The sequence below is a fragment of the Colias croceus genome, chromosome 10, assembly GCF_905220415.1.
Source record: "Colias croceus chromosome 10, ilColCroc2.1".
NCBI classification, from domain to species: Eukaryota; Metazoa; Arthropoda; class Insecta; order Lepidoptera; family Pieridae; genus Colias; species Colias croceus.
The window spans coordinates 1,443,573-1,463,345 of record NC_059546.1 but is presented as its reverse complement, the minus strand read 5'-3'; the positions used below and the strand labels follow the sequence as shown (position 1 = coordinate 1,463,345).

General features: G+C 34.0%; 1 protein-coding gene and 1 long non-coding RNA gene across 2 annotated transcripts; one reads left to right on the top strand and one right to left on the bottom strand.

The window, feature by feature from the left end:
- Nucleotides 1–4,724: 4,724 nt before the first annotated feature.
- On the bottom strand, nt 4,725–18,352 carry LOC123694926 (synaptic vesicle glycoprotein 2A-like). Its single transcript, XM_045640558.1, has 11 exons — nt 18,237–18,352; nt 16,280–16,366; nt 14,965–15,126; nt 13,854–14,016; nt 10,038–10,159; nt 8,690–8,934; nt 8,004–8,155; nt 6,889–7,033; nt 6,203–6,492; nt 5,750–5,877; nt 4,725–4,956 (listed from the first exon to the last, which is right to left on the bottom strand). The coding sequence occupies exons 2-11, from the start codon at nt 16,362–16,364 to the stop codon at nt 4,913–4,915; spliced, it is 1,536 nt and encodes a 511-aa protein (XP_045496514.1). The 5' UTR covers nt 16,365–16,366; nt 18,237–18,352; the 3' UTR covers nt 4,725–4,912.
- Nucleotides 6,072–8,147, top strand: LOC123694957. Its single transcript, XR_006751883.1, has 3 exons — nt 6,072–6,494; nt 6,891–7,041; nt 8,042–8,147. It is a non-coding gene; the product is annotated as an uncharacterized LOC123694957 (long non-coding RNA).
- Nucleotides 18,353–19,773: the final 1,421 nt, after the last annotated feature.

Sequence of the window (19,773 nt, the reverse complement as noted above, 5' to 3'; positions counted from 1 at the left end):
TACTTACATATTTGATTATCATAATCCGCGCGAAAAAAATTTTTGAAGTGAAACTTCTTTATCGGGTTGGAAAAAAATTTAGCGTAACATTTTTTCGTTACGCGTGACATTTTTCCGTTATGCGCCATCTTTTTCTCCCAACCACGCGTGATCTGTAAAGTTGCATGTAGAAATTTTTTTTTGAAAAAATAAGGATTTAAAGAAGTTTCACTTATTACGTGTGTACACTAGTACACGCACACATTTTTTTTTTGTAGATCAGTGACTTGCAATACTTACACAGCAGTAACTTTTACTTACAAGTAACGAATACGAGCTAATACCAAGTAGGTACCAAGGTCTTAACGTAACTCAAGGCAGTTGTATTTAATAAGGACCTAGATTTCTATATTAAGGTTCTTAAATCAAAATTTATTTTCTCAATTGGTATCACTTACCTACTAGGTACATAGTATAAAACAAAGTATCTTTTTCTGTCTAGTGTCTATGCTTAAATCTTTAAAACTACGCAATGAACAGAATATACTTAGTTAGATTTTTTTTCTTAGAGGGGGATATAATAATTAGGGTTGTAACGGAGGCCTACTTAGCGGAGGCGGAGGCGGATGCGGAGGTGAAGAGGTTCGCCTCCGCGGATGCGGAGGTTAACGGAGGCGGAGGCGGAGGTGAAATTTGTTGGGAAAATATAAATAAATTTATGATTAATAGAGTCAGCAACATTTATTTATATCCATACTTATATTATAAATGCGAAAGTAACTCTGTCTGTCTGTCTGTTACTCAATCACGCCTAAACTTCTGATTACTGAACCAATTTGCATGGAATTTGGCATGGAGATATGAGTGAGTATTTGATACAAGAGGCAAATTATATTTAACGAACAAAAGCTTTGCGGCTTTTTCGCCTTCTAAGCGGTTTCTCAAGGGTTCGTGAATTAAACCAGCAGCACTAAATAACTGTTCGCTTGGCACTGAACTTGGTGGCGCCGATAAGTAAATGTAGTTTACGATGTAATGTAAGTGGTTAACTATGGGAGCAAAAACTTTATATTTAATGTTATATCTCCACCACAATAAGGGCTCCTCCTTGATGAACGAACGCTTTGACAAGTTGATTCCTGTTATTCATTCACTCACACTCCCCCCACCCGCTTGGCCGTGTTCCCGCGGCTTAAGCAATTAGCAAACTCTCTACCATTTCACTTGAAAACACGCAGCCGAGCGGCCGCATCGCCTAGCGTCGCTCCTTGCGCGTTGTTTGTGATCGTATATGAACTTCCGATATGACTCCGCATAAATTTTGCGGAGGCGGATGCGGAGGCGGAGGTTAAATTGTTTGCGGAAGTTCCGCAGTAACGGAGGCGGAGGCGGAGTTCCGTTACAACCCTAATAATAATAATAATAATTCGGGGATTTCTCCGCAACTCGACGTCAAGTGCCTATTTTGCGTGAGAGAGGGAGGTGCGGGAAACCAGCTAAAACTGAAACCACCCGAGCTCCTCCATGAAGCCAAGCAGCTTGTGAGGGCTGCCAAAGGCTTCGGGGAGGGACCCAGGACCAGGAGACCCTTTTTTTTTTTTTTTTTTTTTAAGTGGGGAAATCTTCTTAGATACCCCCGGCTCCCGGGGATGGAGCCGTGGTTATGTCGGATTTTTACCGACTAAAACCCCACTCTGTTCCATCGCGCTGCTTTGGACGGAACTGCGGGAACGGTTACGACTCTACCGCGTGTCCCGCCCAGCAGATGCCCGTTTCCAGGCCCACCACTAGAACCCCCCTCGCTGGCGGCTGCTGGAACGAAGGCTTACGCCACCAACGCGCAGACAATGGATCTTTCCCCGCTCCATCATCCGCGTTCCCCCGAACCCCCGACCCCAACACCGTCCGGCCGGATGGTGCACGCCGGAAGGTCCTCCGATGAGTGAAATACACGTCGGGGAACCCTCCGGCGCACTTTTATAGAGATTACCTCGCAGCCCCCACCTCACCAGAGGTGGCGGCCCTCGGTCCAGCCCCACGGACCGGATTACGAGTTGGCAGACGGCCGTTTTACAGCGGCCGCCGCCCCACATGACGCGTCGGGATCCCGCCCTCCGCTGCACGGCGTGGCTTGCTAAACCAGCGAGTCCGCCGCGCCGCGACCTCTGGCCGCCATCCACCGCCGCATAAAAGCCGGCTCCTCTCTGGTCCACAAACAGGACCTCTGCCGTCGGGTCAGTCGAGGCTTCCCAACCCCGACTGCCGTTCAGCGCCACCTTTGCCTAGTGGACACGGGGTCCGCCAAGCCACGACCTCTGGTCGCCATCCTACGCCGCACACAGCGGCCGCTGGGCCACACCTAGCCCTGGCCGTCGGGCCGGTCGAATCTCCCCGACTCTAAACCAGCCGTTCAGCCCCTCGCTGGTCCAATTTCGCTTCACTCAGAGGGCCATAACTCTGAGCTACTGAGCCCCTCCGCCGCGACAAGGCCTGGACCGTTGGGGGGAGGACCAGGAGACCCTAGGTGTCTTGCCCTGTACTCCGCAACCCCCTTACATTCCATGATGACGTGGGCTGCCGTTTCCTCGGTCGCCATGCATGCTCTGCATAGCGGACTGTCTGTGATCCTAGAGGGGGATATATTAGAAATCTAAAAATCCATTCCATTAGGTAATTTATAAATATTTTATGATCTCATTTTTACAATGGTTTCGTGTAGATTAAAATTTAGATCGCGGGTCTAAAAATATATACTATTAGGTATATTATGTCAGTAAGTTTATTTGCGAGATTATATAGATTAGATAATAAGCATTTATTATCCAACTTCTTATCATCAGAGTTTAACTCGATATTTCTAGTTTTTAATATGTACTGTAATTATATTTATTACAATTTACAGTATTTTTAGACAATTTTTTTATACACACCAAAATATCGGAATTTATTATGACAGGTTGTTCTATCCATGTTAAGCCTCTTTCTTACTCTGCTGCTGCGAATAGTAAATATTATCATCTCTATATTATTTATCTATATTAAGCTCAAGTAGAATTATAAATGCGAAAGTAACTCTGTCTGTCTGTCTGTCTGTTACGCTTTCCCGCTTAAACCTCTCAACCGATTTTGATGAAATTTGGCACAGACAATCTTTAGACCCTGAGAAAGAACATAGGCTACCTTTTATTGCGAAATATGTACCACGGGCGAAGCTGGGGCGGACCGCTAGTTTTAAATAAATTGATTAATTATGTACTACACAAATGATAGTACCTATGTATAAGAGAATTAAATTATAAAGTAACTATAACGTTTACAACAAGTATACCAGGACCTAATATTCACATGATTCACATAGATTCATAAGACTGAAACGTATTATCGGAGTTTGTATTTTATGCAAGATTTTATGCATCGTCCGCCATCTTGTTTTTCAGTGTCGCTTCACTCTTGTGAAGTTATACCTACCCTTTGAACATCACAAAGAAACACTAGAGATGGTTTAAAAGGTATGAATATAATATAATAATATAATAGTATCATGTTATAAAAAATTACTTGATTGAAAGTTTTAGATTGATTATAAGGTAAAAACTAAAGAAACAATAATAATTAATAATACCAATATTGAAGTAGGTATCGTTACAATTTTCAACATCATTTTGAAGTAAGATCTAAAAAATCAATTATTTTCTGTTAGACAAAGGGAAATTGGATGTTCGATAAATAAAACATAATATATTTATAAAAATATTTATTCATATAAATTACCAGTCTGCTTGAACGTATTTTATTCAAGCTTTTTTAATTTCAGGTACAACACTTCACACTCATAAAATAGCTTACATCTAACAATTATCTACATTTTTATATTATTTTATACGCGTATAAAAAACTTTGCAAACCTCTTAAATGAAGCATATTTTAACAGAAAATTTATTTGAGATTTGGCATCGTTACAATAACTCTACTAATAAGGGCCGATTTTTCAATCCTTGGTTAAAAATCCGTCCAATAAAGTATTAACACGAACATTTTAAAATGTCACCTGTAAACTGTCAAATACGAACAATTAGAATACATTTTTGAAATGGTACATAGTTTATTACCTACGTTATTCGATGAATAAGTTTTAACCAACGATTGAAAAATCAGCTCTAAAATATATTTGACATTTGGCATACCTAGTTAAAATTATCCTACAGATGGAGTATAAACAGCTAAATTGAAATACAATTTTGTTAAATAAACAGAATAAAACGTAGTTTTTGCGTCCAGGCTCTAAATGCCAAAATAATAATAGTCTGTGGTCACTCGTGAGGGTTAAACCGTTTTAAAATGTCATATGTTCATCTGAACTGCGAAATATTTTTGTATAGGCATATGTCGATCTGTGGAATGCTGTCTCATCTTAACAAAAGGCCAATGCTCAGTAATTTAAAACGGTATTTGAAAAGAGCTCTAAGATTTTTTTGTAAAAACTTATTCTTCAATCTTAAAACTTTAGTACCTAATTGTTAGTGAAAGGCGCTTCAAAAATAAATTTAAGTAGTTAATTTTATATATGTTTTAGTTTCAGTTTTCTTGATGCAGTTAATTTTCATTATTATTTTCATAATATATAGGTACCTACGTGTTATGAAATAAATATTTGCGTTTTAAAAACTAAAGGCGTGTAACTGTACCCACTACGGTTCAATAACATTTTTTGACATTTCCTATTCGTGTAAACTAACTTGGTGTAAACAGACGATCATCAGACAATACATAAAAAATATACTTAAAGGATAAATTTAGGTACAACAAAACGAGATAATTCTGCCAAATAATACTTAAATGCCAAATTCAAAAGGTCACTTGAACCTATAGTCGCATTGGATGAATTCAATGGACCAAACGAAATCAAAGACTTCACACATCTTAAATGAAGGTTTCATTTCTTGTCACTTGGCAAGAACCACGACACAACAATGGCACCTGAAAAAGAATAATACAAATTAATAATTCGATCCTTTATTATCGACATATTTAATTAGCAGTTTGCCTTGATTCCGCAGGTAATACACAGCATTTAGGTATGGTAGGTAAATATGCCATATAATGTAAGTAAGCCGCTGCCGGGTGGTAATACTTTTTGAAATAGGTAAGTCTAGCAGTTTCTCAGATTGTTCTTTTAGACAAAGAATATCAATCTCTTATTATTAAAATAATCTTAATATATATAAATCTTGTGTCACAATGTTTGTCCTCAATGGACTCCTAAACCACTTAACCGATTATAATAAAATTCACACACCATGTGCAGTTCCATCCAACTTGAGAGATAGCATAGTTTAAATCTCAAATCGTTTTAGAGAAAGCGGGCGAAGCCGCGGGCGGTAAGCTAGTTTACTATATTGTTAGACGTAACTTTTTATTTAATAATTTTGTGGATGAATTGTTGTCACTATTTTCTGTCAAAACATTCTTAGCTGTCGAATACTATTTTCCTTTGTCTCGTGGCGCATTCGTACGAATCGTGTCTAGGAGCTCGGACGTTGTTTATACGACGTTCGACCCAACTACCCACACTTTGCTTGTCATTGACTTGCTGTGATTCATAATTCAACTACCTACATCAATTAGGTAGCTGTGTAGAATCGCATTACATTCTTATTACATTCAAACTGATATTTTACCCGGCAACGCGTGTTATTTCTTATAATATAGGTAGTTACTTAGAGAAATTTTATAATTTATTTTTCTTTTAGTTGTCTACGAAAATACTTACTAAATAACAAAGCTGACCACGCATAGAACGTAGCTTCACAATTAGCTGATATCAGATATCCGATAGCATTCACTCCGAAGAACGCACTCGACCTTCCCAACATCACTGAGAGACATGATGCCATCCCTCTGAAAATTTATTAGTATTTCTGATTTTTACATAGAGAAAAATTGCTATTTTAGTATTACAACAATTATTAATTATTATCTGTGGCAATAATTAATTATCTGTGGCAAAACTATGAAAATTTCCTACTGACTGATAAATTACGTCAATGAAGGGTTTGAATTGTTCAAAAACTCATAGGTCACTGTTTAATTTGTATTAATCTTGAATTATTTTAATACACAACAAAATTAATTTTATAAATAAATAAAGTTTATTAATTAATTTATCTATGGCGGGCTATATCAAAAGAAACTGTTGAAATTCAAATTAAAATAAATAACTAACCTCAAAGACGTAGGATACAATTCCACGAAGTACACACTCAGAAGTCCCATAGACAACGCACAGAGCAGAAACAAGAAGAAGAAAACCCCTCCAGCAATCGGACTGGACACTAAATTCAATAAAACTGCTGAAATTCCAGAAAGTAGAACTATTCCAATCATTGCTAATCTTTTTCTAGAACCACAAGTGAGAGAAAGTACTAGGTTCGAAGAACTCGCTAGAGCTCCGTACGACATCGCTGAAATGAGGGTAGTTGGCTGGATAGTGTCGTTGCACACTTCTTGGAGTATCTGTAAGTTTTAATTAAAAATGTTATTGTTAAATATTTCAATCGATATGATTAATTTAAGTATGAGAATATAAATGTAAAAAATGTTTATAAGTAATTTGTACTGAGTTAAAGTAATGATTGCATAAGTTTCTGTAATAAAAAAAGATATACTTAAAAATGTAGTCATTATTTTTAAATGACTATTAAATTTGCTACACCAGTTTTTCACCCACGACTTCACCCGCGAGTAAAACCAAATAAAACCTTTCTCGAGGACTACGCTTTCATTGACAGAGGCCGTATAATACCGCATAATACGGCCACAGAAGGAAAATAACTGCAGATTTTGTGTTTATTACAAACAGATAGATAGATCTTGAATTATCCATTTTAATTCTTATTACTCAATACTTACAGTAGAATTTCCAGCAGCAGCAGCCATGCTATCAGTGGAATATCTGATGACAGTGCAGAGGTTCATACCGGCACCTCCACCTGTCTCTAACACGGAGAAGAGATTGTTCATGATGTAGGGCAGCCAGAGGATGAAGCCGCTGCCACTGGAAATGTAAATAATCGATTATTAAGTATAATGTCTTTATTATTTCGCTGATTTTTGGACAAAAGAAGAATTCGATTAAAACATAATGTTCATAATCTATAATATAAAAATGAATCCCAAAATGTGTTGGTAAGCGCATAACTTTAGAACAGCTGAACCGATTTCTTTAATTCTTTTTTTATTATCTATATTCCTTGAAGTACGAGGATGGTTCTTATGTAGAGAAAACGTGAATATGTACCACGGGCGAAGCCGGGGCGGACCGCTAGTAAGTTAATATAAAAGACCAATACCACTGACTGTTGTGAGTATTTTGAAAATTATTTTATTAAATCTTACATTTCTAAAAAGTTAATAATTCAAATTAACTTTTAGTTAGTGCTTTTAAATAGTCCAAGTGACAATAAAATTATAAACTACTAGCTTACCGCCCGCGGCTTCGCCCGCTTTCTCTAAAACGATTTGAGATTTAAACTATCCTATCTCTCAAGTTGGATCGAACTGCACATGGTGTGCGAATTTTATTATAATCGGTTAAGTGGTTTAGGAGTCCATTGAGGACAAACATTGTGACACGAGATTTATATATATTAGAGAAGAAGATAAACATCCGAAAATTTTACATGTTTGTACCGTGTGCTGCCATAAAAATCATGCAGAATAATGATTCTTATATTTTAACAAAAATGCATTAACTAGGTTTCCGCCCGCGGCTTCGCCCGCGCAGTCTTAGAAAAACCAGCATAGTTCCCGTTCCCGTGGGATTTCCGGGATTGCGTCATATTCCCGGGATAAAAAGAAAAGTAGCCTATGTCTTTTCTCGGGTATAAAAATATCTCCATACCAAATTTCATAAAAATTGGTTCAGTAGTTTAGGCGTGATTGAGTGACAGACAGACGGAGTTACTTTCGCATTTATAATATTAAGTATGGATTTTAAATTTACAAAAAAAAGCTCAAATACTTACGTCATATAAATAATAGTGACTAGATAGAACAGTTTCAGAGTAACACTGAGTAAAGGCGGACGGAACAGCGCGGCGGTTTGCTGCCAGAGAACTCGTAAGAAAGATTCTTCTTGATTTGACGTTTGTTCTTGTTCGTCTATCAGCTTCTTTACCTGTTTGGATGAAAAAAGGAATTATATTTAGAGAACAATTAAAGACGAAAATAATAAAAGTATACTAAAAAATAAACATCTGGGCAATTTATTTGACTTCATAAATCATTATTTTTATCAACAGGATGATGAGGAACAGATTGGTAATAAGACAGATTAATTTTTCGTGATACCCTTTGACCGAGTAAGTTAAGTCAGTCAATTTCCCTACCACTAGATGAAATTAAACAGACAGTTAAAGAAATATACTTCCTTATTAGAGCTACCAGTTATAACCAAAAGTATCAATCAAATATCAATTATATTGTTATCTATACTAATATTATAAAGCTGAAGAGTTTGTTTGTTTGTTTGAACGCGCTAATCTCGGGAACTACTGGTCCGATTTGAAAAATTCTTTCGGTGTTAGATAGCCCATAGCATTTATCGAGGAACACTATAGGCTATATATCATCACGCTACGACCAACAGGAGTGGAGCCATGGGGGTGAAACCGCGCGGAAGCAGCTAATCTATAATAGTAGGTTATCTCACCGGAAAGCTCTCGCTCCCGAGTCCAGTGTTACACGCATAGATTTTCTTCAGCACCTCCAGAGCCTGGTCATGTTGCCCCCTGGACAGCAGGAACTTGGGGCTCTCATGGAACAGCTGCAGGAGACAAGCTGTGGCTGCACAGGGGAGGGACATGACCAGGGCCAGGAGACGCCAGGGTCGGTACGAGATGCTGAGGAAGTCTATCCAGTATGCGAATTGTAAGGGCAGGATTGGGAACGCGAATACTGTAAGAAAAGAGCTGGGTATTTATTTTGATAAACATTTATTTATGGAGAAGGTACGTGTCAATTTGTGTTTCCCGATGGGTATAATATGGGGTCTTCAAGAGAAGACTGAATAGGTACAGGTACTTATGTAACTTATAGATAGAAATACGCATTTATCTAGTAAAAATATTTTGGAAATATTTAACAGTTTAATTTAAGTATTTAACAACCTTAAACAGGGTCGTTTCACTTCAGTTATAATAATGTACTCTGTGACCTTAACCCACTTGGGGACACGGGACTTCACTTTATTTGAATGCCATTAAACCAAAAATATCAAATTCAATGTAAAGCAATCCATAGATAAAGTTTAAATTCGAATACTTATGTTATAGGTACTTAATTGTTATGTTTCAATAATGTTTTCGTAAATAGCTAGTTTCAGCCTGCAAGTTTATTCGTATGATACTCGGATAACGGGTGACAATATCTTTCTATTTCAATATTATGATAAACTATTCGTTGCTCGTGATTGTTTTGAACAAGAAGGCTTAGGTAAGTATCTAATGATAATATAACGTGATGACGGAAATTATTATACCTACTGTTCGGCATTCATTGTAATTCCAGTGTTCTTTTTACTTTGAGCATAAATAATGTACACGCAAACTATAGGTACAGCGTTACTTGTAAAACACCAGCAACCTCGCAGGACAAGATAGCTAACATCATAAGTAACAACATTTGTTCTATTTACTACATTTATAGACTTTAAAATGTACCAACCCCTTTAATCACAATTGGCAAAAAACTACGAGCGTATCAAATCATTGAATGTAAAGTCCATTTTACATGTATGCAAATAAACAAAATAGCACTTTGGGTATTTTTCCTTTCCTCTTTATATTGAAGCTCATTATGGTCAGTAACATGTATAAGTCGCAGGCAAATTGTAAAATTTTGCCGTTTACAAACTGTCAGTTTACGAACGCTTTGCATAGTGTTATACAATTTGCCTGTGATACATCACAAATACAAATACATTTAAAACCCCTATAAATACAATTGGTATGTTTCAGTTGTTGTTATTTATTTAAAAGATCCTCAGATTAAAGACTCACCAGCCACCACGGCCTGGGAACACATCAGCGAACATGTACATAATAACATAGATCTTCCCCTGGAACGTTCCGGGCAGCTCTCTCCCAGCAATGTGTAGGCGCCTGAATTACTTGCTGATGTGCTGATTGAAAGAAAATATAGTTTTCGTAAGAATATAAAAAATAATGTGTGCGTGTACTAGTGTACTACGTAAGAAGTGAAACATCTGTATGAGTATGACCTTATTTTTCAAAAAATAATCTTAATCTAGACACGCGGCAGCGTGTCAAGCCGAGTTCAAGCGAAGAGAACTGGCGAGCAGCAGCCGTGTGTATATTTACACGAACCATTTCGAGCCACTTTTCACCCCCTTATAACTCGAAAACTATTTAAGTTATATAAACCGAATTTGGTACATATCAAGAGGACCTCAAGATAAACAAGAACCTTAAATTTCATAAATACAGATTAAACAGTTGCGTAGATATTAATATCCAAAAATCGCAATTTTTAAGACTGACTGACTTATAGACATATACAAAACCTAACCCACTTCCAGATGACCTAGAAAGTTCAAATTTTGTAATCAACTAGGTAATAGTGAGTGTACAAAGGAAAAAATCAGAAAATACTGAATTTATTTGTATTTAATTTTTTTTTCAATGACATAAATTTTGTTTGTATGGAAAAATGGAAAAGTTTAAAAAGAAAGAAAATAGTATATTCACCTTACTAGTCTTAAAAAATAGATCAAAACTAATCAGTGGCCGAAAAAAATTTTGAAATCCATCAATAAATGACTGAGATATAGATTATTGAAGTTTACATATTTTAGGACGAAACATCTGTAGATTCGAAGCGCCTCTGACATATTCACACTCACTCGCGCTAGTATCGCTAGGGCGGATTACTTCGATTGCATGATTTCTTTATTCAAAACTGTTATTAAACGTAAAATAAAAGAAAATTGTAATAAAAATATTGCCTTTATTGCTCATACAGTTAAAAATAATATATAATTTTACATATTCACATTTATTTATTCTTTATTTATGAGTGTTTAGTTTAGTTTTAATTTCAGTGTAAATAAATAAATAAATAAATAAAATCTTTATTTTGCTTTAAACATGGTATTCAATGGTGATACAATTATATTAATAAAGCACAAACATGTTTAGCCAATACAAGCATGCAAAAATAATTACCATAAATGGTGTAATGGAAGAAGGCTTCGTCGAAGGTCGAAATGATTTAATTTGCGTAATATTAAATGAGTGAAACATCTTTAGGCGCGTTTAGAGTAAAATTTCGAGATCGCGTCATGGCAATACCGTAACGTCATGGAGTAAGGCGACGATTCTTCTACAACGATCTTTGCATCTTGGTAATAGTGTGTGTACAAATTCACGCTGGATGTTTAGAAAATCGTGTAATCTTTTAAACAGAAAACGAGTTTAAAAAATTGCAGATAATGACGGGGCAATGTGCGCTGACATTCATAACATACAAGAAAATATAGAAAATAATACATACTAAACAAACCATACAGAGAAACCGCAAGAAAAAAAAATCGTATATAAAAAGTATTATATTTATAAAGTAAATCAAATTTGCAGAGTAATTTTCTGTACAAAAAGTAATGATATCCCACCAAAAACATAAATGTAAAAATTGTAGCCGAGTTCAATCGTTGACTTAATTTGCCAAAAAAAGAAATGAGATCTAAATGTGTGCCAAGTTCTGCAGACAGTCCAGAAATTTATTTACAAAGATGTATTAAGTTCTTAGGTTGACTGAAAACTCAATTGTTTTATTTTCCCTTAGAGAACAATGTTTATTCCAAAATATAACTTTTTTAATTTGAATAATATAATTATTTTCACAAAGCAAACAACTAATGACCTATTGAACCCCATAATTTGATGAGGCTAGTTTTACATACTGTTTATATTTTGTGAGGTTCTAAAAACTAGCCTCATCAAATTATGGGGTTCAATAGGTCATTAGTTGTTTGCTTAGACTCCTAAACCACTTAACCGATTATAATAAAATTCGCACACCATGTGCAGTTCGATCCAACTTGAGAGATAGGATAGTTTAAACATGTAGATACCACGGGCGAAGCCGGGGCGGACCACTAGTTTACTATATGCAACTTTACAGAAATACGTCGTTCACGCGTAGTAGGGATAAGAAAAAGATGGCGCGTAACGGAAAAATGTTACACTAAATTTTTTTCCAACCCCGATAAAGAAGTTTCACTTCAAAAACTGAAGTTGTTTTTTTGGGAACTAGATAACTGGGTACGTAAGTTTAATAAGCGAAGTCATCCATATTATAAAGTTCATTATATACCTACCTACTTTGGAAAGTTTATATAGGGTCGAATAGACAGACAATGCATGGTAATGTTTCAATGCTAAAAATATAATCATGCTTGTTTTCTAAGGGTTTTTTTTAAAGTAATATAACTAGCTTTCCACCCGCCGCTTCGTCCGCGCAGTCAAAGAAAAACCCGCATAGTTCCCGTTCCCGTGGGATTTCCGGGATAAAACCTATCCTATGTCCCGGGGTAAAAAGTAGCCTATGTCCTTTCGGGTATCAAAATATCTCTATATTACCAAATTTCATGCAAATTGGTTCAGTAGTTAAGGCGTGATTGAGTAACAGACAGACAGACAGAGTTACTAAGTTAGTTTATGGATTGTTCGGTAATAGAGCACGTAAGGTTCTGCTTGTAAAAGTTTAATTTAATTTTTGTTTGTTAAAAAGAATTTGCATAAAAAAAAGGATGTGACGAAACCGCGAGAAACTCACTCGTGTGCAAATATTATTCGTTACCTACGTATTATATTGGCAAATAATAAATATTTATTTTTAAAACATATCTACGGTAGATTCTAAGCTATAGTCGACGTGGGGTAAAGATAACAGGAGATAAGAGTGAAACAATATTGTAATTACGTAAATTAAACTGTAAATAATGTTTTTTGACCTTTCAAGGATATGGCGCGTTAGTGTCGTAATAAAAATACTACGTACGTCTTTTTAGAACTACTTAGTGATTACAGTTGTGATAATCTAATTAAATGTTGATTTTGTGTTAAACCGTATATTTGACTTTGAGTCAGACTTCGATTCGTTTGATTTACACAGACTTTGCCATTGCATTACATTGATTTTACATTTAACAGGATATCAACCTATTTATGGTGTTTTTCTTTTCTATACTATTTTATTATTAAATTAATACAATAATAGTTCTTAAAATTAGTTTTTTACTGTGTTTTTTACCATCAAATTCAAACATATGATTTATGCTAAAAATTTATGCTTTTTTATTATAAATTCGATGCAGCCGTTCTTGATTTACTAGTAGGTATATCGAACTCGGGTTCGTTACACAATAGCTAATAACGTAAAGTTCGTTGCATCGCTACTGTACAGCATCTTTTTGTTATCTTATCTTATCATTTTATGGAAGTTTTTCGGAGTAAAAATATATTTATGTGCACAAGATTTACGCGCTGTGTCACTTATATTATTGTTATTAAGTAAATATAAGACAAATAATAAGAGTAATTGATTCAGGATCTTTTAAATAATTTTATCGGCTACTTATGCCTCGATGTATTGTCCTACATAATTATAAGTAGGTACTTAGATTAGTGTTATTGAACATTTTTTGAATGCTATTTGCTTTTGAATGAACATTTAGAATTACTACAGGAATACTAAAAAAATGCTTTATTGAAAATAATAAGAAACAAATATACAACATTATATTTTCAACAAAAATTAATCGCAAATTGGAATACATAAAAGAAAGTACTTACAAAGTCGACGAAATAAGCTTCATAAACGCCATAGTTTTCCAATCAGGCGAGAAACTACTGAGAGCAGCGAATACAAAGCCAACTGACATCGATAGAACTAACGTGAGGCGACGACCCTTCGTATCGGAGACATACCCCCAAAGCTGGGCTCCTAGTACCACGCCTGGAGAAAATAAGTTTATTAACCGACTTCAAAAAAAGGAGGTGGTTATCAATTTGGCCGGTATGTTTTTTTTATTTTATGTATGTACACTGATTACTCCGAGGTTTCTGAACCGATTTACGTAATTCTTTTTTTGTTCGATGCGGGATGGTGTCGAATTGGTCCCATAAAAATTTTATTCGGATAGGCCCAGTAGTTTTTATTTTATGAGCATTTTTGTCTGTATTTGTAAATGTTGCAAGAGGAAGTTTGAAGTCGGTTGTTTTTAACGCAGTTATCACTTGTTTTACACTTTTTAATATGAAAACTATGATTTATTTATTTATTTAAAGCTGGAAATAAAATTATAGGCTCTATTTTTAATTATTAATAATATTTATAAATAAATTTTAAATATCAATAAAAAAAAGTTTTAATATGCTTGCCCTTTCGAAATATAAATTTAATTATGGTTTAGGATCAACTGATAATAATTTAATTTAAATGTTGAAAGCTCTTTTGTATGAATATTTTTTATAATTACTAGAGAATCTGATCAATAAACATTCATACCTTTACCTACTAAAATACGAACATATATACGAATAAAAACGAATGTATATTTACGATGTACCTAATTAAGAAAAAAAAAAAAAAGGAAATATGTAATAGGTTAAAAATATAATGATCTCTACCATATTATAGAAAGTCTTCTATCTATATGCTATTTAGTTTTCTACAATTTCTATCGATTTTTTTCTATTCTTTAAAAGGTCTTATTGAACAAAACATGCATAAACTATACTATTATTATAAAGCTCAAGAGTTTGTTTGAACACGCTTATCTCAGGAACTACTGGTCCGATTTGAAAAGTTCTTTCAGTGTTAGATAGTCCATTTATCGAGGAAGGCGAGCGGAGCAATGCTGGTGAAACCCTGGGGCACAGCTAGTGGTATATAAAAAGTTACCAATAAGTGGTGTAGCGGTCAAAAGCGCTCGTTGCTGCAGGCTCAGCTCCAGATCGCACACCGCAGCTGCCACCACAAAGCTGGTGCCAAAGAGATCCATCCCCATCGCTTGGAGCGTCCAACTGCATACTAGGAGGAGACCGAAGTTGTATTTGCCGAAACCTGAATAATAATGTTAGTTTAGAGGTAATAGAGTATAAAATGTTTGGCTCTACTATTGTCCATTTAACTAAATTAACATTTTATAATAAGTATTTTCATGAAATTATCGTTCTTTTGCTCAAATTATAGAGAATTCACATACTGCTATTCTAGTGGTTTTGTTTTAAATCAATGATTATGATTTTGTTATAACATTTTTCCAATGAGTTCAAAAATACGGAGACGACTCAAAATAACGTTCCCACTCTAGAGGTATAAGTTATTTATATATTTTACTAGCTTTCCACCCGCGGCATCGCCCGCGCAGTCAAAGAAAAACTCGCATAGTTTCCGTTCCCGTGGCATTTCCGGGATAAAACCTATCCTATGTCCTTTCTCGGGTATCAAAATATCTCTATACAAAATTTCGTGCAAATTGGTTCAGTAGTTAAGGCGTGATTGAGTAACAGACAGACAGACAGAGTTACTTTCGCATTTATAATATTAAGTATGGATTATTTATTTTTGAACTCGTGTAAAATACTAAAAATGTTGATGAATTTTTGATTTGTAGGGTTCGATAAATGTATAAAGAAGAGTAAAGTATGGTAAAATTAACAAAAACGTTAAGAAGGCTTTGCGGTTAGGAACACATATGCACATGCTCGTATCCTATAACATCGTATGCAGTATGCACCTATTTATTTATAACTTTCAAGGTTACGGTTATAATAATATTATGTTTCATTTTGTATGAATAAGATAGTAAATAAAGTCATCTTGGTTTATTTTTAAATGAATAATGTGACATATTTTTTTATTTTTATAAATATAAAGTACGACAGAATCTTGTTTTGTTCTCACGATCTTTTTCCATAATTTAATTTTTCGTAATAACTAGTTAAAGAGTCGTATAGAGTTTAGTATTTTAATTATATTTGGTCTTACCACAAAACAATTTAAACACAGTCTTTAAACCATCTTTAAACCAGGGATCTGTCACTTTAATAGTTGTCTACTATGTGAAATACGACAAAACAAGATTAAAGAGAACCCGCGCTTAAAGTTAAACCCTGTTTAAAGTTTTCTGTGGTAAGACAGATTATGTCTAAAATCTCGTTTAGAATTAAAAGGAAAACTGTTAGATATACGTTATGTTTTAAAAAAATCTTACCTGTAGCTGTTAAGGCCTCTTCAATCGTTGCCGCGTGCAGCGGCTTTTCCGTCCCAAATTTCATTTGCTTCTTTGTGATGAGCATGGCTGTAAAAATAGACTATGTTATATCTAAATAAAACATTTTGTTAATCTAATTGCTAGTCTTAATAACAAGTATATGAAAATGTAATTTCTTTAATCGCGGCAAGAATATTTTCTTTATTTATTCGCAATTTAAAAAAATGCTCGTACAGATAAGCAGTATAAAATATGTTAATGGATTAAAAAATAAAAAAAATATCTTGCCTACGATTTCAATTTTAATGAATGGGAATGTTCTAAATTCAAATTAAGTTAAAATAACAATAATCATAATTCTAACACGATAAAGAACTATTTCTTATTTTTTCGCAGTTCTTTTTTTTGTTATGTGTAAAAAACTGTTGTAAATAGTTTTAATATTAATAGATCTATATTTAGTGAGAATCTAAAATGCTATCTACAGCTTTTCAGTGACATAATCTAAACGAAAAATAAAAAAAGTCACTCGTTCTAATTTCTAAAATAAATTTCCTTATTTTTTATTTTCACTTAGTTTGTTTTGTATTTTGTGAACGTCAAACTAAAAGTAAGTATTGTTACGCAATAATTAGTAATTAACTTTACCTTTACACATACATATATTAAGCTTAAAATAAACTTCTGTTGTTTTATTAAAATTTATATTTTATAAAGCGACATACATATCAAGTATGACGTCAGTAAAACGATGTTCTTTTTTTACACAAAATGCACAGGTTTAAAAATAGTTAATATCTTTGATCTTCGAATATATTGTTTATGCTATATTTAATAAAATTAAGTTAAATTTAAATCATCACGATTGTTATTTATATCGTAAGTTATTTTTATAAACGATTCGGATAATATTACAGAATGAAGGTTCGTTTCGTGCAGGTTTGATAAATTTATGAAGAAATTATTATTTGAATTTGGAAAATAATGTCTATGACGGTTGCAGAGGTTGCAGAGGAGTGAAAGTACCACAGAATAGTTAATAGTACAGGTAATACTGAATTCAGAAACTAGCTATTTTATATAAGGCTTTGCCTAGTAAAGTATATTAATTTCTCAGTTACAGATGCACTGAACGAGTGCATAAAATACTAGTTCTTCCACTGGTTTCCTGAACTGGTTAGTTGAATTCTCTTAAAATAGCACCAACAAAAATACGCCAGTCATTGCACTACTAACAAAGAATTAACTTACACTTTTTTCTTTTTATTCAACATTTAATTATTGGCATTTGCGAAGTTTAATTTTAACTAAGTAATATAAAGATTTTGCGATATGTTTATCTGAGGAAAATATTCATTTTATCATTGACTTTAGCAATAAAGGTATTGCATTAAATTACTTGTGGAAATATTACGTATTTAGAAAGCTGGTAACTTTCACAGATTGGAAATATGTTGCAGTGCAAGTTTGACTTTTTTTTTCAGATATTATTTACGCTGAATATATGTCCTACAACCTATTAATGCCACTTTAAATTGTTCTTTTACGCAAGTTATCTTACCAGTATTTAAAATACATCTTTCTAAAGAGCTTTTAGAGCCTTTCAGTGAGTGCAATGGTCGTGGTGGATCCTATCTTTTGTTCATATAAAGTTAGAGTCAGTAACTTCAATCCTACTTTACATAAACTTTTGACATTTGCACGTTGAAAATAATAAAATTAATTAACCCCCTTTATGAACTTTGTTTCAAATCCCTACACACACACTATCCTAATGACAACGAATAAAATAAGAATAGCCATGTTCTAGAAAGTTTCTACCAATTAAGTTCAAATTCAACCGTCAATAACAGAAACATTGGCCATATTTTATCGTTTTTTACAACACTTTTTCAATATAATATCTTTGTCACTTTTTCAGAATTAATTTGAGAACTTTACCATAAACCATACTTACTTTTGTCGAAATACAGCCGAGTGATGTCTCGTTCTATGTCTAAAAGGATTCGCTCCGAGAGCCATATATTTTGTTCAGCTTACCTTCTGATTACCAAAGACGCAAAAATAAAACTGACTGTAGGCGTAAGGGACTTTCGTACAATACACGCTAGTGGAGAAATGGCTTCCTTTTATATGATAGTTATCTACATTAACAAACTAGATTACGATTGATATTTATTATTCTGCTTCTAAATATAGTGTGGAAGTGACGTACGTGGAGTATTCGTTATTTAATACGCGAGCAAACAAAGCCGGGCGTGGAAATGTTTTGAGATTAAAAAACTCGTGCAACTTCTGTGTGTTGACGAGTATACGCTGAATTTTCTATGAAAGTGACGTCACTAAATAACTGAACGAAGAGATTGATACACCGTGTATTATTATATTGGGTATATTCCTTCTTATGAGCAATAGCTTAGACTCTCTGGCTTTCATTGTATAGTTACGATTATTATCTGGGATTTTTTTTCTATTGTATCAGGGCTTTTCTGCTCAAAGATTTTTTTTATTACTAGCTGTTGCCCGCGTCTTTGTTGACGTGAATTTTATGAAAATTGATTCCATTCACCATATTATTATAATATCTGTTTTAACCGGGGAAGCCATTGAAATACCACTGTTACCGCTTTATCCTTTCGTTTTACTTGTATTGTTACAAGAGTTAAGGTATGTGACTAACTTCTCTTTTTGTGAATACTGCAACGAGGGCAATGGCAATTCAAGGCAAAACCGTAACTACTAGGTTTTCTTTTTGCAAGAGAAACTAGTCTTCTTTCCAGAAGAGACTGCGTGATGAAATCTTTCTACCCATTATATAACACAATTTACTCACATGCTCTTATACTACAAACATGTATATTTTTTAATTAACTATTAGGTATTTTTATTTTTATTAAAAAGCTTTTAAACATAACAGATTTTGTTGCAAGACTCGTCCTCGGCTCTCACGCCTTTTCAATTTCCTAAATTCACTTGTTTCACTTAATACATAAAATGCATATGATGTACAATATTACAGCTTATTAAATAAACCCAATTAATAATGAAATCAATTTTTAATTAAAAATATTAGTTGGCGTTTTCAGCAATTACCTCAGAATATGGATTGTTGCTTTATTTCCCTCTAAATTAACGACTTGCAAAACATGAGAACTATCGAATAAAATTGCGTTCCAACAATAAAATCTTTTGCGCAGTTTGCAAGTCAGTTCAGAACACGAAAGGTCAAAGGATCACCAAAGAGAAGGATATTTTTATTACACTTTAAAATTTAAAAAGATTAACACAAAATTCGATTGCGTTGCGCAATTTCAAAAAACATTATTAAATAAGCATATTATTAAGTATTATTTTTGGTAGATAGGTCAGCCCTTAAAATAGATTATTTGTTTTTTTAAGAGGTGGGACTGAAACTTTACTTTAATTTATTAATTTTACAGTGACAGCAAAAATAAAATAGGTAACCCTTTTATTTTCATAATTTTTAAGATTTT

Coding starts and splice junctions, on each gene's coding strand:
- LOC123694926 (XM_045640558.1), bottom strand. CDS start 16,364: ATGCTCATCACAAAGAAGCAAATGAAATTTGGGACGGAAAAGCCGCTG. Junction 8,935..10,037: donor TTCCCAGGCCGTGGTGGCTG/GTGAGTCTTTAA, acceptor CTTTTCTTACAG/TATTCGCGTTCCCAATCCTG. Junction 4,957..5,749: donor GTGGTCAGCTTTGTTATTTA/GTAAGTATTTTC, acceptor ATTCTTTTTCAG/GTGCCATTGTTGTGTCGTGG.